General features: G+C 41.0%; 2 protein-coding genes across 13 annotated transcripts in view; one reads left to right on the forward strand and one right to left on the reverse strand.

Annotated features, from left to right (window-relative positions):
• The window catches only part of Tasor (transcription activation suppressor), a 59,882-nt gene extending 56,908 nt beyond the window's left edge, over nt 1-2,974 (forward strand). Inside the window, exon 23 of one of the 6 annotated variants that reach the window (XR_383158.4) lies at nt 61-1,681. Coding sequence is in view for 4 of the 6 variants with exons in the window: in XM_006518820.4 (XP_006518883.1) it covers nt 335-816 (482 nt within the window). In the remaining 2 variants the exon portion in view is untranslated. Of the gene's footprint in view, nt 1-60 lie in introns of all 6 variants that reach the window. The other 5 variants (XR_383159.4, XM_017315961.2, XM_006518820.4 and 2 more) reach the window with 5 other exon arrangements.
• Nucleotides 509-27,929, reverse strand: Ccdc66 (coiled-coil domain containing 66). 7 transcript variants are annotated; one of them, XM_017316057.2, is made up of 18 exons: nt 27,644-27,792; nt 26,070-26,134; nt 25,057-25,082; nt 19,660-20,101; nt 18,143-18,308; nt 17,860-17,963; nt 16,758-16,870; nt 13,500-13,631; nt 12,691-12,941; nt 12,438-12,522; nt 11,207-11,368; nt 10,082-10,226; nt 9,453-9,563; nt 5,882-6,369; nt 4,512-4,552; nt 3,484-3,737; nt 3,227-3,351; nt 509-2,021 (listed from the first exon to the last, which is right to left on the reverse strand). In XM_017316057.2, exons 4-18 carry the CDS (start codon nt 20,099-20,101, stop codon nt 1,935-1,937), a joined length of 2,706 nt encoding a protein of 901 aa, XP_017171546.1. In that variant the 5' UTR covers nt 25,057-25,082; nt 26,070-26,134; nt 27,644-27,792; the 3' UTR covers nt 509-1,934. The 7 variants fall into 7 exon arrangements, with proteins under 7 accessions (XP_017171546.1, XP_006519190.1, XP_030103721.1 ...); NM_177111.3 differs by lacking the exon at nt 27,644-27,792 and adding an exon at nt 27,841-27,879 and having other exon boundaries at nt 1,820-2,021; XM_006519127.4 differs by lacking the exons at nt 25,057-25,082; nt 27,644-27,792 and adding an exon at nt 27,841-27,929.
• Between the last annotated feature and the right edge of the window lie 34 nt (nt 27,930-27,963).

Below are 27,963 nucleotides of genomic sequence, written 5' to 3' on the forward strand. Positions count from 1 at the left end.
ATGTCAGAAGTTTTATTTTATATTTGTCTTACGAAATACTGAATTACCGTGTAACTTTAGATGCTGTTTTGACATTAACCCCTTTGGAGCTGGGAGTTGGGATTTCCCAACATTAAACGTGAACACATTTCGCAGAAGCTTTTAGCATCGGATTATCTGGACACTCACACCTAGTGTGAGTGTTGTGACTAAGTGACCTTGTGGCAGAAGACCAAGCTTTAAGGGATTGTGGACTTTGCAGATCCTGACGCACTATATTGTGTGAGTAGTGTGTAATTAATAACTAAACAAATTGTATTACAATAGAGAAGGGCTTTTTGTTTTTTAAATGTAGCTCTTTTAGAAAACGATGAAAAGGATGAAGAGGATATGTCCCTGGATTCAGGGGATGAAATCTCACATATAGAAGTATTCAGCAATGTTCATTCAGAAATATTGGCGGGAGAAACCAAAGGATCAAGTGGAACAGATCAAAAAAAGAATATCCAAATTGAATTGCAGTCATCTCTTGATGTGCAAAACAGTTTATTAGAAGATAAGACTTATTTAATTGATTGTGAAGCGAGCGCTCCTATTGATAGAGTATGCTCTGAAGGAGAGAGCAGCAATTCAGCAGAACAGGATGCGTATAGCGACTTTCAGGCTGACCAAAATCAGTTACAAATGTCCCATCAGTGTAGTCATTTTAATGTTCTCACGCACCAGACGTTTCTGGGGACACCATATGCCCTTTCATCAACTCGGTCTCAAGAAAATGAAAATTACTTTTTATCTGCTTACAAAAACTCGGGTACAGAGAAATCTCCATTAAGTTAAGGATGTGTTCAAGGAGAAATTACAGTGATTAAAAAAAATAGGTTGTGGTGGACTTTGTATTGATGATTTATAAACAAGTTTCTTGGCCTTTCTGAATTTTTTTTCCTTTCCTGTTTATTTAAATCATGATGGCCTATATAACATTGAAGCATCTGAAAATTTGAAATAATTTTTTGACATATTGTAATCAGATTATCTCATGTTAGCACCTTTCAGTTTTACATTTGTTACCTGTACTTGGGCTTCAAATTGAAGTCTGTTTTATATGTAAAATTTCATGTTTATAAAAGAATGGTAAATAGTAATGACGTTCTTTAATGTCAGATGATAACTAATTTTGCTGAAATGTCAACTATTTATTTTGATTAAAGCTTTTGTATAGTGTTTTTACACAGGTATAAGCCAGCAGTGTAAATATTTATAGGATTTTGGCTTAGTACCTCAAGCTATATTTAACAGTACAGTTGAATTCTAGGTAGTGAATCTATTGTATAGAATACCAAGTAGAATTTTCTCAGTCTTTAGGTTTAGCTGTGAAAACATTTGCTTCATTTAAATTTTGGTTAACTTTTTGAGATCTCTTTGATAAATAATATTTTGTGTGATCCTTTAGTTAAATGAACTTTTAAAAGTGGAGCTTCTGCTTTCAATACTATTGGAGAATTTGGAACAGATCTTGAAGTTTTAATTCGAACTTGGTGTTACACTAAATGTGGAGATAAATTTTTAAACCCTCATCTCTTGCCTACTGTTACTAATGTTAACTTCAAAGTGTGAAAACTAGAATCTCCACTTAATATGATGAAAACCAAATTTACAGAAGAGAAAAACCAGAGTGAAATGAATTTGTATTATTAAGAGTCTATCCTTGTGTTAATAGTACTTTTTATGCCCTAAAAGAACTTTTAATAGAACAAATGAGCAATGCTGTTAGCAGGTCAGGAATCTCCAGATTCTACCCTGGTAAGTAGAAAGTACTTTTATACCCTAACATGACAAGAGATTTTTTTTTTTGAACTATAAACTTTTTTATTGTACTTAGAAAATACATCATTTCACTACATAATGTAAAGTTTGTCATTGTGTGCTTGAAAAATGCTGTTGCGTGGTAAGCATATTTAAAACGAAGAACTAAAATTATCTTCTTGGTTTGCAGTTAAGGGTATGAGATTCGTTTCCAACTCCTTTTGTTTCTGGAGAAGACCCTGCAATCACATTGATATTTTAGTGAAGGTATATAACCAACTTAAATATTTTTTTCTCTTTCAAAAATACATGATACAAAATATCATTGAACTCTCAGGATAGAATTGTTATTAGACATAGCTTAAGTTTCTTTTTTTTTTTTTAAGTAATTCTTGTAATTTGGGTGTTGTCTAGCTAGAACATTTTCTACTATGAGAACAACAGGGATAGTTTTTGTTTGTTTGTTTTTCTTTTCTTTTTTTTGTTTTTTGTTTTTTGTTTACCACTATTGGATTTCTAAAGTGAAATCTACTCTCAAGTGCTCTAAGATCATGAGAAGACACAGTCAGAGTCTTACCATTCCCAGTATTGCTCTCAGCTCTGCTGAACAGCACGAATAAGGGTGAGGTGAAGCACGAACATCCCAGTCCTTCCTTCTCTTGCTCCTTTGTTCACCCAGGTTGAGTCCTGAGCTCAAGCTAGCTATATGTAAGCTCTTAAAGGACACAGGTAAATGGTGTCTGAGCAGAGGGTAAGCACCACACAGGCCAAATACAGTGTAATAGCCTCAGGATAGGTTTCAGCACATTAGCAGGGTTTATTTTTGCCTGTGTAAAAGGTAGTAAAAATGTATAATTTCATTCTTTGAACAGATATATTCTGTTCTTAACTTTAAAAAATGGACCATATTGGTTAAAATTCATTAAAGCATAATTGTATATTTGTTTCTTGGTTTTAGCACTTTATTGTGTTTTGATGTTTTAAATGTACTTTTTTGTTTGTTTGGTTGGTTTTTGAGACAGGGTTTCTCTGTGTAGCCCTGGCTGTCCTGGAACTCACTTTGTAGATCAGGCTGGCCTCGAACTCAGAAATCCACCTGCCTCTGCCTCCCAAGTGCTGGGATTAAAGGTGTGCGCCACCACCGCCTGGCATATGTACATATTTTTAAATAAAAGTTGTCTTAATATGCAAACTGTCTCGGGACTTTGATTCTCAGAACTACTATATGCAGCCTGGACTAGGATCCTCCTGCTTCCCAAATGTTGATTATGCAGGTGAAAATGGTAATTTGAGAGCAAATTCAAGGAAAAAGGTTCTTTTGATTTCTGTTCAAGGTTAATATATAGGAATTGAAAACATAACTGTTATAAACTGGGGTGCAAACACTGCCACCATATAAAGAGAACAAACATCTAAAAACAGTTACTTGGTGAAGAGTGCATACCTGTCTTAGTTCTGAAAGCCCCTTAAGGATAGCTTGCTGTCGGTCCCTGTTTTTCACTAATTTAGGATTAAGAAGTGGATCCCTGATATGGTCAGAGTCAAATAGCTCTTGTTCTCGGGCACAATCTGAAGGATAGATAAATTTTACAATAGTCAAATAAATTACTTAGGACTTAGTTAAAGCATAGACTAATATTGAAGCAAATTTAGGGTTGGAAGGTCGGTTTGTTTGCTTGCTTTTTATGCTACTTAACTTACCATGAGATTTTTGGTATTGGTTGTCCTGGGTTGAAGGCCTAGACAAGGGTGCGTCTGGATCAAGATAATAGATCTCATTTGTTCGAACGTAGGGAATAAAATGGGATGGCTCAGACATCTCATCTGATAATTTAGTATGACCATCTCCTAAAGTCAGAGTCTCCTTTTCATAGTCATTGTTTTTTAGTGGTAAGTGTAATACATTACTTTGAGTTTGTTGAGTTCTGTTTTTTACTGCTGGTGATGTTTGAAACCTATTAAACAAACAAACAAACAAGCTTTAATAAATTCTATGGAGTCATAGATGGCTGTGAGCCACCATGTGGGTATGAGCAACTGAACTCAGGTCCTCTTGAAGAGCAACCAGTGCTCTTAACTACTGAGCCATCTCTCTGGCCTCTAGAAACTGCATCTTTTAAACATATCTGACCACATTGCAGTCTATTCAAGATGTGTATGGTCCTTAAGGAATACTATATATAGCAGTCTATAACTTTTCATAAAGCAGGACAATAGTATGCAGTGTTGTTGTGTGTATACACACATATAGACAGACACACTCCAGTGGAGGCGGGGGAGTTAGATTCCAACAGTCATCAATGTTGGGTGGGTTCAACCACATTTTTATATGATTTATCATAAAGTGATGCCTGAGCTATATGAACTAAAGTTGCTGTTCGAGACAAGTCTCAAACTAAATGCACAAAGATAAAGAATAAAAACATTTGACTAGTCTAAACTTCCCACCCAATTAACTGGATTTAAAAAAAAAAAAAAAAAAAAAAAAACAGTTTTCACCTATCTGATTTATCCAGGCTCCTATTCTATTGTTAATAGAAAACTCAAACCTGTTGAGGCCCAGTCCAGCTAAAAGCCATAGTAAACCTTTACCCAATCAGTGGAAGCCATACCTCTTTCCTATTACTGCCTTCATCTGCATATGGAGCTGTCACCCAGATTTTGAGTGGATATTTCATATCCCACAAAGCAGCATACATCCCACAAAGTAAATAAGTAATACCACATACCTTTCTTTACTAACTGAAGGAGTTTTCAGAGGTTCTTCTACCTTAAAGATGGATAGTACAAGCAGAGATAGAGTAAGTAACATTATCACAGTCCCCAAATACGTCTAAAACGTTATTTCTGTGTGTGCATGCATATGTACAGTGTGTCCACGGAAGTCAGACAACTCAGAGGAGCTGTTTGTGTCCTAGTGACTCAGGTCATCAAGCTCGGTGGCAGGCACCTTCATTGGCATCTCATCAACTTCTCAGACATACTCAAATAATATAAGCATATCTAAATAAGAGATGCTGTATGAAATAGAGTAGAGTCCCAGGGCTAGGTCAGGAGCACTTTCTAATATGAGTTTTAATAACAGTATTCTCATTAACGCACAAAACTTCATAGTTACTTTAAGGAAGGCATTCAAACACTCTTGACCAGCCCAAAACTACACTGCAGTGATCCACTAGGATGACCATTCTGTAGCTTTGCTTAGGTTTTGTTGTATTGTTTTCCAAGACAGGGTCTCTAGAACTTCCTTTGTAGACCAGGCTGGCTTCAAACTCCCTAGCTGTCTCCCGACTGCTGGGATTAAAGACTTGCCCCCCCACCACACCAAGCTCTGTTTTAGGGTTTTATATTTTGACCACCACATTTTTTTTTTTAATTTGTCCACTCTCCCTCCCCCCAAATAACAACAACAAAATAAGCTTTAATTTTCTTTGAGGATTCATGTATCCTCCTGCCTACATTTAATCCTTTTGTTACCTATTTCTTGATCTCCTTTCTAAATTTTATACTATATGTCCATATTTACATGTTGTAAGCTAGGATACATCCTCATATGAGTGAGAATCTCATCTTCTGTTTTTGTGTGTGTGTGTGTGTGTGTGTTTTAGCCCTTTTCTGAGTTTGGGTTACCTCAACATATTTCCAGATCCACCAATTTCCCTACAAATTTGATGATTTCGTTTTTTGTTGTTGTTTGTTTTTTTTTTTTCTTGTTTGTTTGAAACAGGGTTTTCATTTTTCTTTACATCTAGGTAGTATTTCATTTTATTTATGTATGCTATTTTCATATGCACTTGAGTAAAGAAAGCACTTATCTGCATAAAGATGTGTGTGTGTGTGTATATATATATATATGTATATATATATATATATATATGTATATATATATTCATTATTTATATTTGCTTTTGGCTACAGTTTCTGATGCAGCTAGCCAAAGCACAGACTATACAGCATACACGTTCATACAACGAGCAGCATGGCTGTCTTCCTCTGACATAATTCTCTATAAACTACTTTAGATGAACCATGGCCTTCTGAAAACATAGGTTTCAGAAACTACTCTGAATTCAGAAACATTGAAATAAAAGAATCTTACCTTTTTGATAAGGTGCAACCTGCTCTCTGACTCAGTTTCTCGATGAGATGTAGCAAGTGGTGAAATGCCTCTGTTTTGGGAGAGATTCTCGGGATTGTTTCTCTCCACTAAGTGAAGCAGCTCCATTTGCCTCTGTACCTTTTTTTCTTCTTTCTCCTTCTGGAGATGTGCGGGGTACTTGGCTGATGCAGGAACATACTTTTTGAGAGGTTTGTTTATATTCCAAGCAGGCTTCTTAGGACATTTCTTCATGAGTTTTGTTTGTTTCTCTGTTCTTCTGTACTGATTACACTGGCCATTATGCCAGCTGTTTTCTTTGTCTAAATTAGTGCCTTTATTCATACTTAGTTCTTGGTTCTCTTTTCTAATGTCAGTCTGTCCACTGAATTCTGCAGAAATCTCTGGAGAAGAAATGTTTCTAATACCCTTCTCTGTTACCGATCCACAGGGTGGTAGCGCATCATTGAAAATTCCTAAGTTTACGTCATCTAAATAAAAATTACAAATTATTAATTTTAAAAACACAATTTCTAATCACTTTTCTCAGTTATTTAATGACTCACAGTAGCATCTATTTCTTTGGGGCGGTGAGGCATGCCACATCATGCACAAGGGAGACAAAGGACAACTTACAAAGGTTGGTTCCTTCTGCCATAAGGGAACCAAGGATGGAACTCAGGCCCCTGGCCTTGGTGGCAATCACTTTTACCTGCTGTGCTAGCCTCCATCCCTAAGAATTTAATCCTCAATGAAGCTATACCCATTAAAGAACTGCTAATATCCCCTCCGAGAGAAGCTCAAAACCACTATTCTTTGATATTCTAGAAATGACTACTCCAAGTAGCCCATATAAACAGCCCAGTGCTACACACCCAGCAATTAGGAAGCGGAAGCAAGAGGATTAAAAGATGTCCAACGCCAGCCTGTTCTACAAAGTTCCAGGAAGCAAGTTCCGGTGAAGGCCAGACACCCTATCAAAAATTGAAAAAATTTAAAAGTGATAGACTGGCTTATTTAACTAGCATAAAGTTCTCAAAGTTTATTAACCATGTGAGATACATGTCAGAATCCCCTTATGCTAATTCCACTATATAAGGTATGCCTAATTTTGTTCATCTTTATAGACACAAGTTAGAAGTAACCTAAGTAATGCTGTTGTGAACCCAAGTTTCTATTATTTCAGGAAGACCTGGATTTTTGGGTTTTAGATGTAAGTTTTTTGAGCCACTGAAAAAACTGTTTTCTACATTTTACATTACCATTGATAAAGCATTTATAAGAGTTCATTTCAGTGGCACCACAAATATCACAATGCCCTATCACACTTAAACCATCTTTTCATGCAAACGGTGGCTAATTTGGTGTACTAAACTAAAATCTCAAGTAACTGGCAGAAAATAGTGATGTGTTTGTGGCTGTTTACTCCAGAAGAGAGGTTCTTGAGCCTCAGGAGAATAATTAATAATGATAATAATACCACCACCCATGTCTGAAAGAAATATCTTGGAAGATTCTTGAGGGACCCTTCCCAGCAAGGAACCCCTGCTGGAGGAGGAGAGTGACCAACAGACTTGCAGAGAGCCTGACTGAGCCTGGGCAGAGCTCTAGGCTGCAGTTTCAGAGTAGACAGCAGTTTGGGGTGCGCTCTTTGGTAATACAGCTGCTTTTGAGTTATCCCTAATATTCTACAGTAATTCCTGGCCCAGAATCCTGTTAGTAACTCTAATAAAAATTACATTAGTTTACCAATAGAACATGAGTGCAATTGTAACTCTGGTCTCTTGGGCTTCCTTTTTGTGTGGGATATGTTGCATCTCCCGGGAAAGGTCTGAGTACCAGGTGGATAGTCTGAGTTTGAACATCTCTAACTCCAGAGTAGCTTGGACAGTGTGATCCTTTGACTTAAAAGTTAGTGTAGGATCAGCAGGAGCCATAAATAAATACTTAACAGGAAGGCCTACTGGTAACTAGTTCTAAATGGGAAAAAGATAAAATAACTTCACAGAACTGAGAAAATGAAACAAAAATGGTTTCAATAAGATGCCTCTGGGAAAGTTGCCTCAAAAAATCTCTAAACCCAGGGGCTGAGCTGGCTCAGCAGGTAAGAGCAATACTGCCCCTGAAGTCTGGCTCTCAGTACCTATCTACCTATAACTCTAGCTCCAGGAAATTTGACACCCTCTTCTGGTCTTCACACCCTGCACTCACTTATACAGCCCACACACCCCTATATATAAAAACTGAATTAAAAATAAATACTTTTAAAAATGATTCAGGGGTATCCAGTATGACTGCTGCCTTTTTAAAAATTTAAAATGTGCTGTGTACTATCAGTCGCTGGGGTGATGCAGATCAGAATCTAGGTGTTGCAAGGCCATGGAAAAGGTAAGAATACCTCTATACCACTAGTGAGACAGGTACTCTAGATGACGGCTCAGCAGCTCCCCAAATGCTTAATGCACCTATCTCAGAACTCAGAAACTCCAACTCCTCTCTCTAAGAGAACGGAAAATTTATAACTCTTCATAGTGGCACTATTTACAATAGTCCTAAGTATAAATAACTGAAATATTCATAGAGTCATAGGCAAAATCCAGTATAAGACAGTCAATGTAATTGCATCACAATAATATCTACAACATAGGTAAACCCATATATTATGCTGAAACTCAGTGTTAGCCAGACACAAGAGGCCATTACAGCATAATTCCAATAATGAAAAGTAAAAAACACATAAATATTCTAAGACAAAATGAACTGGAGAGATTGAAGAGAGTAAAACTGTGAATTACTCATCTCTGAGTACTGTGCTCAGTTCCAACACAACACACACACACACTAACAAAACTGGAATGAAATTAGCATGACCCCTGTGCAAGGATAACAGGCAACTTGGTTAAGTGTTCCGTAATTTTAAAGTACATGGGAAATAAATTTGAATAGCCAAAATGGTCCTAAGACTGTGACACTAACTACACAGGTATGAGTATGTTAACCTAAGACAGCTAGCATGGTGGTGTATACCTTTAGTTGTAGAACTTGGAAGGCAGAGGCAGGGAAATTTCCGGGAGTCCCAGGCCAGTCTGGTCTATACAGTGAGCTTCTATGCACCAAATAGCATCCCTTAAATAGGTAAGATGTGGTCTAGACATTTGGCTTACTGGTAGAATGCTTGCCTAGAATGTGCAAGGCCCTTGTTCCCTGAACTACAGAAGAAAAGATGGGAGAGAACTTTTTTTTTTTCTGTGTGAGTTAGATCTCATCATAAACCCAAAACTAAAAAGAGACCCCTTTATTTTGTTAAGTTTCTGAGCTAGAGACAAAGTCGCTCAGGTTGGTGAAGCACTTGCTAGCTAGCATGCTCTACATCTTGGGTTCAGTCCCCTAGTACCACATAAAAAGGGCATGGTGCTACATGCCTTTAATCCCAGTGTTCAGCAGGTAGAGGCAGGACGATTAGTTCTAGGTCACCCTTGGCTACAAGAGACCTTTTCACAAAGGCAAAATAAAAACCCATCAGATGTTTTCATTTTAAGTGTGAACCAGAACTTAGAACACTTCACATGAGTACCTGTCTGCACGCCTGTGTCCTTCTTGGGAGAGGCTGTTGAAGTGTCAGCAGTCTCCTCAGGGTCACTGTGGGAACTGGAGATGGTAGTGAATGCCTTATAATCCACTTGTGCTGTGTCAAATAGCAATGAGAAACAGACCTGAAAATGACATCTAAAGAGTACCAACAAACTCATGTGGGGGCTAGGGACAGAGTGGAGTGACAGTGTGCCTAGCACACAAGGCCCTGGGTTTGAGCCCTTGCACTGAAAGATGAAAGTAAGCTAGACTTTTTGACTTAATCACCATAAACTGTAGTAAAAATTTTTGAAAGGTGAGACTTAAGATTGTAGCCTAAATTTATTACGAAAAGTTACCTGTATTCTTAGCACTTGCTGAATTTAAAAATCTAAGAATGCATATTAAAGTACATATGTTACCTATTTCAGGATGACTAGAAATTTCTACAGAAAAGATACTGCAAAGTAATGTTTTAGGACAGCTTTCTAAATTAGTAAGGATGGCTTAGGGGAAAAGACTCAATTCCTTTAAAAATATACTTAGTTAATGTGTGTTTCTAAGGAATTAAAATAGACAAGTATTTGAAACCATCTTTAAGATCAAAACTGTAAGTTCTGATTAGTCCCTTACCACCAAGATTTTGAATCAGCCTGGATGTATCATGTCCCTTCTGAGCCAGTTCTCTGATCCTCTGCTCCTGTTTGAGCCTCTGTGCCAACTCCTGAGCTCGCTGCATTGTGTGGAATAGCTCGTTTGTCTTTAGAGTCATGATTTCCTATCAAGAGTGACAAACACAGGAAAACAGTTACCAAGTGCATTTCATTCAATGATGTGACTGTTGGATTCAGTACAAGCGCTCATGCTCTCCCTACGGATCAGATGCTGGTCTAGATACAGTCAACAGGGCGAAATTCTGGCCTTTTAGAACTACAGTTCTAACGTGCTTTTTTTGTTCTTGCTATTAGACATGACTGTATATACCAGGTTATCCTTGGCCTCCCAAATGCTGGGTAGGCGAGCACTACCACCATGCCTAGCAGTCTCGGCCTACTCAATGAAACTGAAGTGCAGGCTCTTATGTTCCCCTATCCACGTCCCATTTTTGTAACGTTGCAAGTGAAAACTAGCAAGGAAGTGCAGACTTTGTGTTTTTAAAACTGATAACTGAATTATCACTGATTGATCTGTTGTTTCTTAGGTCAGCTCAGACATAGCCCCTGGACCACCCTACCTGCCCTGTGTGAATCAGTAATGGAGGGTCTTGCTATACAGTGAGACATCAACTCTTCGAAAAGGCTATTACTGAGCCCAAAGAGGCCTCTAACACAGCAAGGAATTTCATCACAATTTCAGCCAGTCATTACTCCTTTTAATATCTAGAATCATTATTACTTTAGATTTATTTAGGGGTATGAGGAGGTGGTAATGGCATTACAGTGTGTATATGGAGGTCAGATGTCAACTTTCAGAGTCCTCTCCTGGCACATGAGTTCCAGGTACTGGTGGCCAAGAGCCCTTATCAGTTGAGCCATGCTTGCAGGCCTAATACCTAGAATGATTAGGTTCTATGTATCCAGAGCACGGTGCTGCATTCACCCTGACCGCCTCCCCTTCACAGGCCAGGCATGCAGCATCTGCCATCTGGCCCTCGCCAAGCAGCCCTTTCCTTACTCTGCTGTAATGTCTCTCCATGCAGCCCACAATTCAGAATACAGACCTCGGTCTCTTCATTTCTTCCATGCTACGGGAACCTACTTCTCTCTGTCTCTGCTTCAGAATGTCCTCTTCATACTGCCTCTGCATCTCCTCCCGTTCCCTTGCCAAGCGCAGCTCCAGTTCCTGCTCCTCCTTCTTTCTTTGTTCTTCCTCTAGCCGCTTCTTCCTGCGGTTCTCTTCTACCTGAGCCATGATTGCTTTCTAGTCATAAATAATTACAAGTTACTGTCACAAATAAGAATGCATGCAGCACTAGCTTTGATGGTGAGAACATGATTGATCAGCTATACACAGTAGTGTTGGGAGAGAATTGTGCTTACTGAGCCTGTGTAACACAGAGAGTCAACTAAAGAAATCACCTCCGCACTCAGCACGCTGCCTGAGAGATGGGAGAAGCTCTCAGCTTTTCACTGAGCTCAAGAAAGAAAATTAACTAACCCAGATTACGCGTATAAAATGTTTAAGATGAATTACTGAACAGAGGCTACATGCTGAGTGTGATCTGTGCTGGGCACAGTGTTGCGTGCTGAGTGCCTGTCTAGGCTGAATACTTGCTGAGAGGCCCCTGCTACTTAGAAGACTTAGGTAAGAAGACATTTGAGCTGTATCAGAACAACACGGTGAAAACTCATCCCCTGCCCCCTCATTTCAGAGAAAGAACCATCAAAAAGTCACTCCTCATTAAGTCCCTCTAATGTCAGCCTGAAGTGAGTTTTATCTCAGCCTTATGTGATGACTAGACTGCACAGTCAGAAGTCTACTTTGATTTTTTAATGTTTTCTTTCACAGACCTTAAAAAACCTCCAAGGAAGTAGCCAATATTTAATGATAGTACAGTCACATATACCACACACTCATTTCAAGGCTCCACTGAAAGGCAGACAGTGTGGTAATAATACTGTCTGGTCCTCAGCCCTAACTTAATTCTCATATGATCCAGCTGTGTCAAGAGACTAGATTTACAGCATGATATAACTGCACCCAAGCTGGAAATATATATCAGGATTTCTAGCTGGGTGTGGTGGTATATGCTTGTAATCCCAGGATTTCGGAGGGGATGACAGGAAAATCAAGAATTAGAGGCCAGCCTTGGCTACATAGCAAGTTCAAGATCAGCCTACGACATTAAAGCTTGTCTCAGGAAAAAAAAAATTACATTTTCATTTACCTAGGTGTATGCTGGCCATGATCATGACTGCCTAAGGCAGAGAACACTGTTTTACACTGTGAAGCACACTATGGAAACACCAAATGTTTTACAACATAGTACCTGATGTTCTAATTGTTTTTGTCGGCGTCGTTCCCGCTCCTCAATCTGGGCTGGATCCAAGAGTGCAGTCATAGAACGGAGAAAGCTGTGATGAAGCATACAAAACTCTAGAAAGGTTGACCAGTTTTGGCTTAAACTACATCTGCTAAGCATTTCTATTTCAAAGACTGCCAAACTGAAACTAACTGGACATGGTGACCGTTCTATTCAAACGCACATTCTTAAAGGAATCAACAATGAAAAATCAACTTACTTTGTTTTCGGACCGTGTGATACAGCCATCTCCAGAACAGGTCTGGCTCTTTGTTCTTTCTCTGAAGGCTCCGCCTGGACTCCAGGTGGAGGTGTGAAAACACCATTGACATCAGCCAGCTCCTGAGTGTCGGGAGACACACAAAGCGACTCCAGGTGTTGGTGTGTTAACTGAGAGGACAGTCGAGACTGGGAGCCAGGATGACTCTTTAATGAATCAAAATGCACTGCCCATCTGTCATGTTCCTCACCCTAACAGTGACAAATAGGAAATGCTCAGAACTTTGAACTATTCCCATACAGAATTATAAACAACAAACACAGTCTGGAAGTCACCACTGATGAGATGGAGGCGCAGTGAGCGCCCCAGCTGGGCTTTGAGGAAGAGACAGGGCCCAGTTCCCAGCACCTACCCACATGGCAGCCAGCCACGGCCTATTACCCTAGCTCTAAGGGATCCACACCCTCTTCTGGCCTCTGTGGGTACTGTATGCATGCCGTGTAGATGTACATGCAGGCAAAACACCCAGACAAAAAGAAGGGATACAAATCTCAATATTTTAAAGGAAATTCAGTAGTATATGCATCATAAAAACTTAACAAAATTGTTTATTTTTTGATTCCTTAAGTAGAGAACTGCCTTAGAAAATGGTCTTTAAATGCATTTCTAAAGTTTTAAAACGGTATATAAAACCACACTAAGTGCACTCAGAAAAAACAATTTCCTAAAGACAAATGTATAATTTGCCAAATAATTTCAGAATCTAAGTTTGTGTGAGTAAAGACTTGGAATTTTAGGTCCCCAGTTACCTTTGAATATATCATTCTTTCCTCTGCTTTTCTTTGCTGGTCATCTTCAACTTGTTTATTCAATTCTTCAATCCATTTTCTCTGCTGCTCCTGTTTAATGGCGCTGCAAGGGGACTCCAGCAGTCTTGCTTCCTGAACAAGTCAGTAACCGGGTGAAGTGAGGCCTCCGCAGTATAAACCTTACCAAGGTGCTCACACAGATCTAGCCCAGGAAGGTGGGTCTCCCCAGGAGAAGCAATCTGTCAAGCAAAGACTCTGACCGCTCGACTACGGAGATGAGCTCTGATCCTTAGAATTGTGTCTTAAACACACACTGTAGATGGTGTAAGGCGCCTCAGTACCCAGAAAGGAAATGTTTTCTTTCAGTCTTCATTTAAAGCCATCTATAAAAATATAATTTGGGGCAGAGGCGGGCGGATTTCTGAGTTCGAGGCCAGCCTGGTCTACAAAGTGAGTTTCAGGACAGCCAAAGTACACAGAGAAACCCTGTCTTGAACCTCCCCACCCCAAATAAATAAATAATAATAATTTGGGGAAAGACTATTCTGGTGACTGCATAGATCTTCCAAGAATAAAAACAGCAAAACAAGTCAGATCACACCCAACTTCACAGGTAGTCGCTCCCCAGTGTTGCTCACAATAGCCAGGGAATGGAGAATGAAATGTGGTCCGTATATACAATAAAATACTATGCAGCTGTAAAGAAGACTGGAAGTCATGAAATGTGCAGGGAAATGGATGAACTAGAAAATATATGTGAGGTAACCCAGACACAGAAGGACACATGCTGAATGTTCTTTCTCACTGCGGTTCCTAGCTCCAAATCTTTAGATGTGAATATATAACCTAGCACAGCTGTTCTCCATTTGGGAGTTGTGAGCCCCACAGGGGTCACATGACAAATACTGTGCATATCAGATATTTACATTATGATTCACAACACTAGCAAAATTTCAGTCATGAAGTAGCAACAAAGTAATTTTGTGATTCGGGGTCACCACAACATGAGGAACTGCATTAAAGGGTTGCAGTGTTAGAAGGTCAAGAACTGCTGACCCGCAGAATCGAGAAAAGTGAACAGGACTGTGGAGTGGGGTGAGGGCTCCTGAGAGAAGTGACAGGTAATACAGAAAAATGGAAAAGGGGGCTTCAATTGGGGAAGGGGAAACAGTACAGATGGAGGGAAAAGGGGAATTATTTTTAATAAATATTACAAGTATCATATTTATCTAAAATTATACCTAAGCATATGTGTATACAAATATATATAGTTTGAATGAAGTTACAACACTTGGGGTCAAAGTACCCTCACTAAGAACCTTAGATTATCTAACAAAACCCCTAATACCAACATGAGAAACCTCCTTTCAATTTGCTAGTCAAGAGAGCCCAAGAGACTCCCAAAGTGGAAGGTAAGTCTGTATATACTCTTGGAGGATGTGAGCTGGGACTGACCTGAAAGCATCCTCCTTGAAGACTAGCTTTCATAATTCAGGAGGGCAATATATGAGCATGTGAGCTCAGTCCCCACTCACTGAATTGGGAGCTCCAGGTCTAAGTGAGAACTCTGCCTCAACAAAGAAGGTGAAGAGTGATCTAGGGAGACACCAGAAGTCACTCTCAGGCTTCCACACGTACAGCTACATACTTAAGAATATACATATAGATGTACCAGCAAACCACACACACACATACACACGCGCGCACACATGCGAAAAGGTGAAAAGCTAAAAACAACAACAACAAAAAACTCCAAACAAATAAACTATTATTTGGCAATTAAAAAGAAAAGGCTCAGAATCATTTCTTTGAAGCAAATATGTTATACAGAAGTCAAGGACTAATGGATTTAAACATCAAAGTACTAATACTTAGGACTCAACATCTAATGTTGCTCTAAGTAGTGGCCATCCATCCAGCCTGGAAGGCCATCACCTGACAAGAAACTTGTGACAGAATATCTGAAGAAACAGCATGAGAGGGAGACAGGGACAAAGGGAGGGAAGGAAAGACAAAGCATGTCTTCATCTAAAACAAGTACCAATAAAGGTACCAAGTCCCACAAGCACCTCCTATCTAAAGGATGCTGAGAAGTAAACGTCTATGGATGATCTGATAACACTGTGATGGGGGTCAAGAATCAGCGGTAGATTTCTGTGCTGGTTAAAACCCTAACTGTACTAGGAAGGAATGCATTCTGACTTACACCCCTCTCTTTGACTATCAGACTATTCAAACATTGGGCCTAGAGAAATGCCTTGGTAGACAACTCTGCAGACTGACACCGTGGTGAGGAACAGCCTAGCTGGATGCCTAGTTACATACACCTCACCTTAATCTTTTCTGTCAAGCCCCTCCAGATAGATCTGGGGACATGATGGATCTTTCTGTCCCTCTTCCCAATGTGACACCACTGAGTGAGTTTTCTTTTCTGCTTTTCAGTATTAATTTGGCTCTTTTAATGAGCTTTCTGAGAACAGCTGGCCAAACCTGCTTTGTTGGGCAGAGGCTGTGACTCAAGTCCACTAACGACAGAGCTGGACAGATGGCCCAGCAAGAGGCATCTGCGACCAAACTTGAAGACCTGAGCTTACTGCCCAGGATCCACACGGTGGATGGACAGAACCAACACCCGGAAGTTCTCTGAAACCTTCACTCAGAGTGGCGTACACATGCCCACATACACTTAACACACACTAATTATAAATGTGGAAATAACACTCTTTACGGCAAGGCCACTTAAAAACTGCAGATGGAAATTTAGAATATTAGTTTGGTCTGTGATTAAATACTGTGTCAAACCTAAGAAGAGTACAGGTTTTCATTTTTAATCAGTAAGCACTAAAAATAAAATTAATGATGACAGCTGCCTGGAATCCTAGCACAAAGCAGCTGAGGCAGGAGGATTGCAACAAGTTTGAGACCAGGGCTATATAGCAGACTCTTGCCTCACAAACAAAACAAAACAAAAAAAGTCGCCAGAGTAAATCATATAATTTGAACACTATTTCACATTTTAGAAATTGTAATAAAGGTCAGGCATGGTGACACACATTTTGCACAGCAGCAGTTGGGAGGCAGAGGCAGATCTCTTTGCGTTTGAGCCAAGACTGGTCTACAAAGTGAGTTCTAAGACAGCTAGAGCTACCTAGAGAGACCCTGGCTCAGAAAAAAAGAAAGAAGAAATTGGTAAAGATGGCTTTTGCTAACGCACACAAAGACACAAGCAGAGCGCTCGACTGGACTTGACATACTTACCTTAGACTGGTCATGGACTTGAGACTTCTCACACTCTATATCAGATGGCTTCCAAGGGTTATGCCATTTTTGGGAAGCTTCTTTCTCTTTCTTCTTTAAGGCAACCTGTTCATCTATAAATAATGTGATTTTTTTAAAAAAATGTTCAAAAACTGTAAAAAAGAAATCATGGAAACAAATCATGACCTCTTAGAGAGTGCAAACGGAAACAGTTAATCCCAGTTGTTTGCATGGGAGGAGATGCCTGACAAGTCAGAAAGAACTCTGAAGGATGCGGTAGCACAGAAAACACCATATCAGAACCAAACCCAAGTGTAGCACGGACGTTACAACAGTGTTTGTACGACAGTCCAACAGTGTGGAACAGTTTCTCAGAGCACTTGGCTTTGCCACCCACTCTGCGGTTTGAACTTCCTGCATTATTATTCCTGACAGACTTAGACGCCAAACTTCAGGGTCAATTGCAGGCTCAACCACCTCCTATCTCTGTAACAGACAAGCTGCTCTTTTGCCAGCAAAACTTTGGTTTCTTCTGTGAAGTGGAGTAACAGTATTTCAGGGCAAGCTCTAGCTCCAAGTGGGGCTAGCAGTCCCTTCTCACTAACTGCTGGAAGGGAGACAGGAGCTAAAGCTATGGGCTGCTGAGATGGCTCACTGGGTAAAGGCGCTTGGAAAAAGAGAACTGACCCTATACAAATTGTTCTCTGACTGCCCCTCCCCCCATCTACGTAGAACTTTGATAATTTAAAAAAAAAAAGCTCCCAGTACCATCACACACACACACACACACACACACACCTAAAGTGAACTAATTTTTTAATATAGCCATTCCTCAAGCCACAAGATTTTCATAATAAAAATAAATAAATAAATAGAAAAGGGTTATGAGTATTTATTTGCAGGGCTCCAGAAGGATACCAGTGTGCACACTGCTGCTGGTGCACTGCAAAGCACCAAAGACAAAGGACACTGTGAAACTCCAACACTTCTTAGGAGTATGCAAAGAACTACAGATGTCAAATCCTATCAAACGGGGCTTAATATTCTGAGGTAACAATAGTCTACAAGCTAACAGAACTATAATGAAAGGTACAACACTTACCTAGCTCTTTTTTCCACTGGGCTCTTCTTGCTTCCAACAAACTTTTATCACGTTCCCTTTCCCCCAGAGTACTGAATATGTCAGCTGGTTTCCATTCATTCTCTCTAAGATAAAACATACATATAAAAAGCCGGGAACCTTACTATGTTTCTAGGTGACAGACTGCATCAATATTACGTAATAAGCTTTTAAGTAGCTAGGTCTTCAGAGTACAAGACATACAATGGACAAGCAACTATGTAGCCTACAGATATCTACCCCTGAGACAGACAGAGTCACCTACGTGGCAGCTTTCTGCTCACACTGCTGAAATGCCTCTTGAGCTCTCCGGTGGACATGCTCATGTTCACTCGTGACAGGGGAAGCGGCCTCCGTGTTTTGCAGGAATCCTGTGTCATTCACATCCTTTGGCTGACTAGGAATATTGATTAAATGTAAACTATCTTGACCTGGAAATAAAATGCATGTTTTAAAATCACATCGATTGAAATACTTTATCATAGCATACTCCTATACAGTTGAAAGAAACGCTTTAGCAGGCATGATGGCTCACACCTATCACCCTCAGGTAAAACTCAGGAGGCTGGGACAAGAGGATCACTCTTTGAGGCCAGTCTGGACAACACACCAAGTCCTGGGCCAGTCTAGGATGCAGAGTGAGACCTTGTTACAACAAAAGAAATACATAAAAATTGGCAACTGTGGAGGGAGGTGCAGATCTTTAGGCTCAGAATTCAGGAAGCAGAAGCTGCCTGGTCTCTGATTCAGTAAGACCCTGTCTCAAACAACAAACTTGTAAAACAATCCTTTATCTACCAAAAACAAAACAAAACAATGAAAACCAAGCAGCAGCAGCAGCAGTGGGTGTGATAGAACACACCTGCTATCCTGGCACTCAGCAGGGAGAGGATCAGGGGTTAAAGGGCAGCCTAAGCTGCATGAGGGCATCACAAAAGCAAACCCGACAGGTTTGCTAGAGTAATGCTCAGTCAGTAGAGCACTGGCCTTGCAGGAACAGGGGCCTCGGTTTGACCCCCAGTACCAGAATAACCAGCAGGTAGTGAAAACCAGACGGTCTCAAAGGCACTGGGAATAAGGATAGGAGAGTCGGGAGGAAGAGTTCAAGACCACCCTGGAAACAATAGCAGCAGTAACAACGAGACAGGATACTGAGGCCGGCCTGGCCTGTATGAGACCTTACTCTAAATAGATAAATAGATCAAGAGAAAAGAAAAAAAGAATGGGACCTAGAGATTACAGCTGATTCATGGTCATGGCCATATAATTTTTTACATCAAATAAAAACAAATCTAAGTGCTGGGCATGGGTGTGACTTTAATTCCAGCAGAGGATGGCAAATCTCTCAGTTTCAGGCCAGCCTGGTCTGCAGAGTGAGTTCCAGGACAGCCAGGGCTTGCCTACTCTGCCCAGCCTGTACATTCCACTCCTGGCACTGCATACACTGGTAGGGTAGTGCACACCTATACAGCACTCAGGAGGTGGGGCAGGAAGACACAAGCTCAATTTCCAGCTATGCACTGAGTTTGAAGCCAGTCTGGTTACGTGAGGTCTCTTTGACAAAACAAAACAAAAACCTTCATTCACTCTTGCCAAAATAATTTACATTTGTGGCTTAATTTATATAATTTAAAATTATGTATAATCTATAATTATTGCATGTTAAATCAGATTTTAAGAGACACAGTTACCAAAAAAAAAAAAGGGGGGGGGGACAATGAATCTGAACTTGGAAAGCATCCTGGGGAAAAAGTAAAGTTAACAGTTTAAGAAAGCCCTTACTTGCTTCCTCCTCCCCAGTCTCAGTGAGGCACACAGATCCATTTCCCTGGTTCACACTCAGCATCAAAATCTGCCGAAGCTGGTCTTGTGTGAGACACACCAAACCGCTGTTCATGGTCTCCGCTGTGGGGTTTTTTTTGCAAGGCTTCTGTTTAGCCACTGGACAAGTACCGGTAGTGTTTATAATCTTCCGTATATTAGAGGTTGTAGGTGAAATCTCCTTTTGAACACGGACACTGTCTTTTTCTGAATACTGCTTATCCGTACTGGGTGAAAATGTCAATCTACTATTTTCAGGTTTTGCTTGTGAAGTGTCTAAAGTAGAGATCTTCTTTTGAGAAAGGTTTTCATTCCCAATGTAAGTATTTTGTGTTGATTTTAAAGTATGTCCAGTCTGTTTTGTTCTTAAAGGACATTTTGCAATTTTGAACTTATTTCCCATCTGTTAAGACACAAGTTTAGTCTTTGTGACAGTGCATAAAAAATTGACATGATCATTTTGTTTGGAGATACAACATTGCTATGTGGCCTAACCTGGCCTCTGTCTGCTCATCCCCTCTGAGAATGGAAGCCTGAACCATTACACCCAGCTAACAATCACCATTTAAAATCTGTGATAAATCAGGCCTTAAACTTTTCTGTTTGCTTAGTTAGATACGACAACCATAAGAGGCTGTTATGGTTAAAGGCTTTGCAGACTCCGCCCTGAAAGAGTCAACAATGAGAAATGACTTTGACTCCAGATAATAAAGAATACAAATAAAACTGTATGTTATGGGTCATCCCCATTCTATGCCAGCTTTGAATTTTGTCTCATTACATTATATAACTTACATAAACTGCCTCTTTTAGGTTTTTGGTCCTTATCCCTCCATGACTTAGCTACTTGGTCTCCCTCTCTCCAGTCCCAGTCTTGTATTAATGGCTGCTGTGTTCTTCTACTCTCCGTGGCCACTCACCTCCTCACAGTCTCCTCCTATATTGTTCTCCACATGACCTCCCTCATTCCCCCAGGGGTCCTATGCTGACCCTGTCAAGCTCTCTACAGTTCCAGATAATGACGACCTGCTTTCCAGCTCATTCTCCCCACCTCCAGCTCCAAGTCCTGCTTACCTGAGTGGGCTCTACCACCAGCCCATCCTTAAACCTCTCGCCTGCTCTCATTTCTCTTAAAAATCTTCAGTGTCACCACCAACTAGACATTTCATTTGTTATTTTTCATTCTGCAGTCTATCACACATACGAAGCAAATCCTAACTCTTAGAAAAGTCTAGTTCTCTATAGCATGTATGGTGGGTTGAATATGCGTGGCCCAGAGAATGGCACTATTAGGAAGTATGGCCTTGCTGGAGTAGGTGTGGCCTTGTTGGAGGAAGTATGGCACAGTGGGAGTAGCCTTTGAGAACCTAGTCTTAGCTGCCTTTGGAACAAGAGATGGAGCTCTTAGCTCCTCCAGCCCCACATTTGCCTGGATGCTGCCATGTTCCCGCCTTGATGACAATGGACTAAACCTGTAAGCCAGCTCCAATTAAATGTTGTCCTTGTAACAATTGCCTTGGTTATGGTGTCTGTTCAAAGAAATAAAACCCTAACTAAGAGAGCGTGTAAGTACCAATGACGAAACTATGGAAACTAATTTCATTTATACCCATACCAAGAATATCAAATAGGTTACCTGGAAGTCCTGCATTTAGCAAATTTATATGCTCTCTATTCTTCTCATTTTCAAAAGACCTAATATTTCTCTTATTCTATTCTCAGTTGAAGATTTAGCAATTTCACTGAAAATCTTATACCGAAATATTTAGAGCACCGACTGCACTTCCGAAGGTCGTGAGTTCAAATCCCAGCAACCACATGATGGCTCACAACCATCCGTAATGAGGTCTGATACCCTCTTCTGGGATGTCTGAGGACAGCTACAGAACTTACGTGTAAGATTCTATCACCGGGGCTGGGGAGATATGATAGTGGCCAAGGCATGTCATGCTCTTAGAGAAAACCAAAGACCCGAGTCAGGTTCCTAGCATCCAGGTCAGGCAGCTCACAACTTTTTGCAACTGCAGCTCCTATGCTTCTGGCCTCTGAAGGCTCACATACACAGACCCCACCCAGAAACACATGTACACATCCAACTAAAAAGGATCTTAAAAAGAAACGTATCATCAAATCTCTACTAACTCCTGTGCTCAACATTCTTGTCCTTTCTACTCACATAAAATCCATAAGTCTCCTCAGTGTTCATTTTATCTTACGTCTATAGGTGTTGTGCTTGCATGTATGTCTGTACTACATCTATGTAGTACTTGAAGCCTGAGGAGTGCATGGGATCCCCTGAGACTCCAGTTACAGATGGTTGTGAGCCACCATGTGTGTGCTGGGAATTGAACCCAGGTCCTCTGGAAGAGCAGCCAGTGCTCCTAACTACTAAGACAACTCTCCAGCGCCATAAATCTTATTTGAGGAGGCAGGGGAGATCAACCAATCCATCTCTCCTACTTCCTGGCAATTTTCTCTCTCTCATCAAAACACTTTCTCTTCATTTGGATCAAAAGTAACTTAACGCAAGCATGCTATTATTTCACTATCTAAAAAATGTTTAACCTCAAGCTCGGTCTGGTGATGTATGCCTGGAGTTGTAGCTGTTCTGGAATATGAGGCAGGACATTGCAGATTGTGGTACCAGCTCTTACGTGAACCGCTACCCGACTTCCACCCTTGCTTCTCTCCAGCAATTCACACCCTGGAGGGCAGAGCGCGCTGTTATCCTCGGACGCTTCCCATGCCGCCCTCTGTGCTCGGAGGCACAGCTGAATTTCTCACATAATCTGCTCTTGCCTCTTTGCCTCCATTGTCTATTTATATCTAACCTTATTTTCTTTCTACTAGTTCTTTACTGGCTGGGGGCAGGGGACAATTTGTAGGCATTGTTTCTCTCCTACCACTGTATGGGCTCTGGGGATCAGACTTGGAGGCAAGCACTTTTACCAGCTGAACCATCTTGCCAGCCCCTGCCTGTCCTCATTTTCTATCTTAGTTTCTGACCACATGAGCTCCTTAGATGCTCCACGACCTCACCAAGACTGAAGCACCAACTCGTGGCTCTCGCTAGAACATGGCTACTTCACATTCCACACAGCTCTTTCCCTCACTGCTTGCCCCCTCAACCCCCCATCACTCAGAGAGCCTCTACTAAGCTTCTAACTCCTGTCCCACCATCACTCAGAGCACTTCCTCTAAGCTCCTAACTCCTACCCCACCATCACCCAGAGCACTTCCTCTAAGCTCCTACCCCCACTCCACCCCCCCATCACCCAGAGCACCTCCCCTAAGCTCCTGCTCTCCCTCTCTGGCACTACTTATCCCTCCCCACTGCTGCCAGGCTCCCTCCCTCTGTGACCCTGCCTTCCTCCTTTGTTATTTATTTATTTCTTTATTTATTGCCTTAGTTTATTGCATTCCACATCCCAGTGTAAACTCCACAGAACAGAGTTTTGTTTTGTTTGTCACCTCTCTGTCCTCTGGACCTACAACATGAGTATAGCAGGGTCAGTGTTTAAATTGAACATCCTTAACTACACCTCCTATGCCACTGAATTCTTTATTCTTGCTTCAAAATTAGCCTCCTTCTCAAAAATACTCCCAGTAACCATGGGATCATATCTGACCCTCTTCCGTCAGGGTCTCCCTTAGCTAACTAGCATATATTGAATGCTTTTTGTTTGGAAATTTCTTTGCTACTTATATGTCGACAGGCCTACGTTCAGGTCTTCACTAGCATATTACAACCTTCTCTCCTCTCTCCTCCCCGTCATCCCAAGCACTCCCTTTCTTTCTATGTGCTTAGCTTTATGACAGGTGTCAGGAATACAAGAACATGGTTAAGAAAAGAGCCCTGCTGTCAGGGAGGATTAGGTGTCCCGAGTGCGAGCGCTTCCATCTGTCTGTCTGTCTCTCCTTTTCTTCTGATAAGCTGCAGGCGGACAGCCATGCTGACCGTTTGCTCCAGCTCCTTTCCTGCCACTTTCCAAAGCATGCCCCCAGCTACCCGTTGTGCTTTCTTCCAAAGAAAAATTAGATTATAGCTACTTCCCTTATCACAAATCCTATACTGAGCTGAGCTTGGTAGTGCATACCTGTAATCCCAGCCCTGGAGGCTGAGGAGGGAGGACAACAGAGTCCTATGCTAGCCTGAGCTATACAGTGAAATCCACTTTTTTATTTATTTTTTATAAAGTCTTTAATGGATTCCCTGATAATGTGTCACAGCATTTGCAAGGTCCTTGAGCATCAATTCGAACTCTCTACCTAAGCTTTATGTCCTAAACGTCCCCAAATACACCATTTCAACAGTCAACTTATTTCTCATCACTTGGCATCTTGTAATATTTCCTGCAAGCCTGGACTATACTTTCCAACTTCTTTACCTAATAACTACCTTTCTCATCTCTAAGCTCCTAATTACAGAGCCACCTCACTCACGAGCCCTCTCTTGGTCTCCAACACTGACTGGACTTGCTCTCCAGTGTCCTCTTTTCTGGCACCTCTAACGCCCATCTAACTCCTCAGGACAGACAGACAGTAAGACAGACAGACCTAAGCCTCGCTTCTCTAGAAGACACGGGTGGCTCTTTCTAACTGTCCCCTCTCCTGAAGGTGACAAATAAAGCCATTGAGGCTCTAGGCCATGGCGGAGCTTTCTCAACTGCTGGGAAAACCTACCAGCTGGAGTCTTGCCACATTCCAGTTGTACCAGAAATAATATGCAGAAAAGTCTTCTAAAAAACCAAAAATTCTGTCATCGTGCCATGTTAAGGTACATTTAGTCCAATTGTACACACTACCAAAGAGGAATAATGAAAGCAGGCTGAGAGACAGAGAGAGAGAGACAGAGAGAGACACAGAGAGAGAGAATGTGTGTGTATGTGTGTGTGTGTCAGACTTCCCTATAAAGATTCAGTTATGTTCAGGTTACTGAGCAAGAAAAGCAACCAAGGTCCAAATTACTCCCAAGAGCTTACTGAACAAGATTATGTCATAAAACACCTTTTTAATAGTATGTTGCCTTTTCTTAACCAAGCTCATCAATACTTCTTACACTATAAAGACAAAGTTCAGGTTAGGGAGCCAGCCCAGTAGTTAAAAGTGCTTGCCATGAAACTGTGAGGACCAATGTATGGATGCTCGGAGCACACATAAATGCTGGGTACATATAAAGGTTCGTCTGCAATTCTAGCAAGTAAAAAGCAGACACAGGCAATCCTCCAGCGAAAGCAGCCTAGCTTGCCTATCTATCTGCACGGAGTCCAACGGAGAGGCTGTGACTCAATAAGTAAAACCAATGGAAAGATGCATTTTTCACGTGAAAACAGGTAGGGTCAAAATCACTTGGCTTACCTTCACAGAAACTTTTGATTTATGCTCTACAAAAGAAAATAAAATTACTAAACTATAAAACCCAAAACATATTAAGGCAGTGATAAAAGAAAATGCTAAGAACGAATTAAGATGTTAGGATAAAATTACTATCCCAAAAGCATTAACCGCAAGTCCCACCTGAGTATTCCCACTTTTTCAATGTGGTGGTTCAAATATTCACTCCCATTTCACTTTTATTTCAATAGTCTTTCCAAGGAAAGACAATAAACAAATGGTGGTGGTGATCAGGCAAGTAATTGACGGAGAAGACTAAAAAACTGTACTGAATCTAAAAACTAATGATTTTAAAAAAGACTTTAGCAACTGTAGTTGTACTATATAAATTTAACTTTCTCACACAACATAATTATCTGAACTCAGGGCTGACGAGATGGCTCAGTGGGTAAGAGCACTGACTGATCTTAAGAAGGTCCTGAGTTCAAATCCCAGCAACCACATGGTGGCTCACAACCACCCGTAATGATATCTGCCGCCCTCTTCTGGTGCGTCTGAAGACAGCTACAGTGTACTTATGTATAATAATAAAACTTTGGGCTGGAGCAAGCAGGGACTGAGCGAGTGGAACTGACCAACCAGAGTGAGCGGGGCTGACTGGAGCGAGCAGAGGTCCTAAAATTCAATTCCCAATAACCACATGAAGGCTCATAACCATCTGTACAGCTACAGTATACTCACATGCATAAAATAAATAAATAAATCTTTAAGAATTATCTGAACTCTACCTGTATTACTTATTAGGCAACAAGGTATGGTAACACCAAAAACATTACACATGAAATATATTTTATGAACCAACATAGACAATAGTGATCACTGTCACAATCTGACTTTACTTGGATAAATATCAATTTGTAGACATTAAAAAGAGGCTTTTTCCAAGTGTCATTTAACTATACAAGCAAAACAAACATCTATTAAACTACCACATAGTCTACATACAAACATTTTCGACGTCCAAAAACACAGCATACCATATGGGGACAGTATTAACTTGGTTTTTCCATCCAGTAATTCAGTTTCAAGCTTTAAACCATCTCTGCAATATAAAAGAAAATTGTTTTGACAAGTTTAATTTAACAACTTTCACTAAATAGCAGCCAGGGATATTTATATGAACCTTGAAAGTAAACCTATACCTTTGAATGTATACAGGAATCACATGACCATCAAAGCAGGGGTTTTGGTTGGTTGTTTCTTTTAATTCACATAGCCCAAGCTGCCCTCAAACTCACTATGTATGTAGACCAGGCTGGTTGACCAGGCTGGCTTTGAATTCCTGATTCACCTGCCTGAACCTCCCTCAAAGTAGTCTTTAAATTTTAAAATATTGTTTTCAAGGCTGGAGAGACAGCTCAGCAGTGAGGAGCACTGTCTATTCTTGGCAAGCAGAACCAACATTGCAGTTAACAAGTGTCTGTAAAGGCCCCTCGGGTCACCAAGGGCACCAGCACAAGTGGCCCACAGACTTACATGCAGGCACGATACCCATTCACATAAAATTAAAATAAGTATTTAAAAAGTATGTGTATATATGTGTTCATACATACACATTTTTTTTAACCTAAGAGGGAAAAAAATACAAAAGACTTTCTTACAACTTTTCAGTGAGGCCAGCATGTGTCATGTTTAACCTGAAACCTGGTTTTTGTTACTGGTAAGAAATAAAGCAACCCAGTTATTGCAGCATCCTTTAACCTGCAGCTCTATACCAAAAGTCCCATGCTGCTACCAGAACTCCTTAGCCAGGTACAAGACATAGATAAGCTATTTATGCGTTTTTTGTTTTGTTTTGTTTTTAACAATTTCATGACTGACAGATTCCAAGGAGGAATAGACGCGACTGAAAGATGGCTAAAATGGTCACCAATGTGACGGCTGCTTAAATACAGAATTCCACACAACTTGGACTATTTCATATACTACACGATTGCTTTAGTGACTCTATTACTATCTTAATAAATAAACAATAAACTTTGGCTAATATGACACTTTACATGTCAAAAGCGCCACCATAAAGAAACGGTAAACACTACCAGCAAAACTTACGTTGTCTATTAAAGTCAACAAAATTCTGATGGGATTCTACACACAGTATTACACAGTCTTACGGGGGTGGGGTGGGAACGGGGTGGGCGTTATGTGTCTATGAACAGTAATGACGACAACGTCAAAGAGAAAATACCAAACCAAGAAATTAAGGGCGAGCAGGTTGACTAGCAACTTTAAACTCAGAGTTGCTTTGGTAGCGAGAATCAAAGTGCCTGCGTTTGTAAAAGGAAACAATCTGGGAGATATAGGTTGTCAGAGGCCACCCCGTTGCAGGACTACAAACAGCTCATGGGTACGTTAGAAGGCAACCTCTTGAATGAATCTGAAGTTGCTAAGTCTCTATACTACCGCCCCGCAAGCTTACGGGGCAGGCTGCCTCATTGATTTCTAAACTCCCAGAAGAGAACCTAACATTCAGCTTCTGGATGCGCGGTTACGTCTAGGTCTGGTGGCTGGTTTTCCTAAAACGATGAACTTCTGAAGATGAAGACCGCACCCCAGACTCGGTCCAGCCCCAGCTGAGGATGCTCCAGCTCAGTACGGGGCAGCCGTAGCTCCCCGAGCATCTCGCCCTCTGGGGCGCCATCTCCCCTCCGGGGCGCTCCAACACCACGGTCCGCGCTGGACCCGGAACCCCGCCCGCCGCCACGCGCCGGCTGAAAGTTACAGCCCAGCGAGTCCCCGCCGGCTTACCCCAGGTTCATGGCCCCGCCGCCCACCCGCAGCTCGCTCAGGTCACTTGTGTACCCAGCTTGCTGCCGCTGCTCAACAAACGCTATGCTGATTGGTTGCCGGGGGCCAGCCGAGCCAATCACA

This window comes from Mus musculus, chromosome 14 (assembly GCF_000001635.26).
Source record: "Mus musculus strain C57BL/6J chromosome 14, GRCm38.p6 C57BL/6J".
NCBI lineage: Eukaryota > Metazoa > Chordata > Mammalia > Rodentia > Muridae > Mus > Mus musculus.

Coding starts and splice junctions, on each gene's coding strand:
- Ccdc66 (NM_177111.3), bottom strand. Junction 12,942..13,499: donor AAAGAATGATATATTCAAAG/GTAACTGGGGAC, acceptor TGTCACTGTTAG/GGTGAGGAACATGACAGATG. Junction 6,370..9,452: donor GGACACAGGCGTGCAGACAG/GTACTCATGTGA, acceptor ATTTTTATTTAG/ATGACGTAAACTTAGGAATT.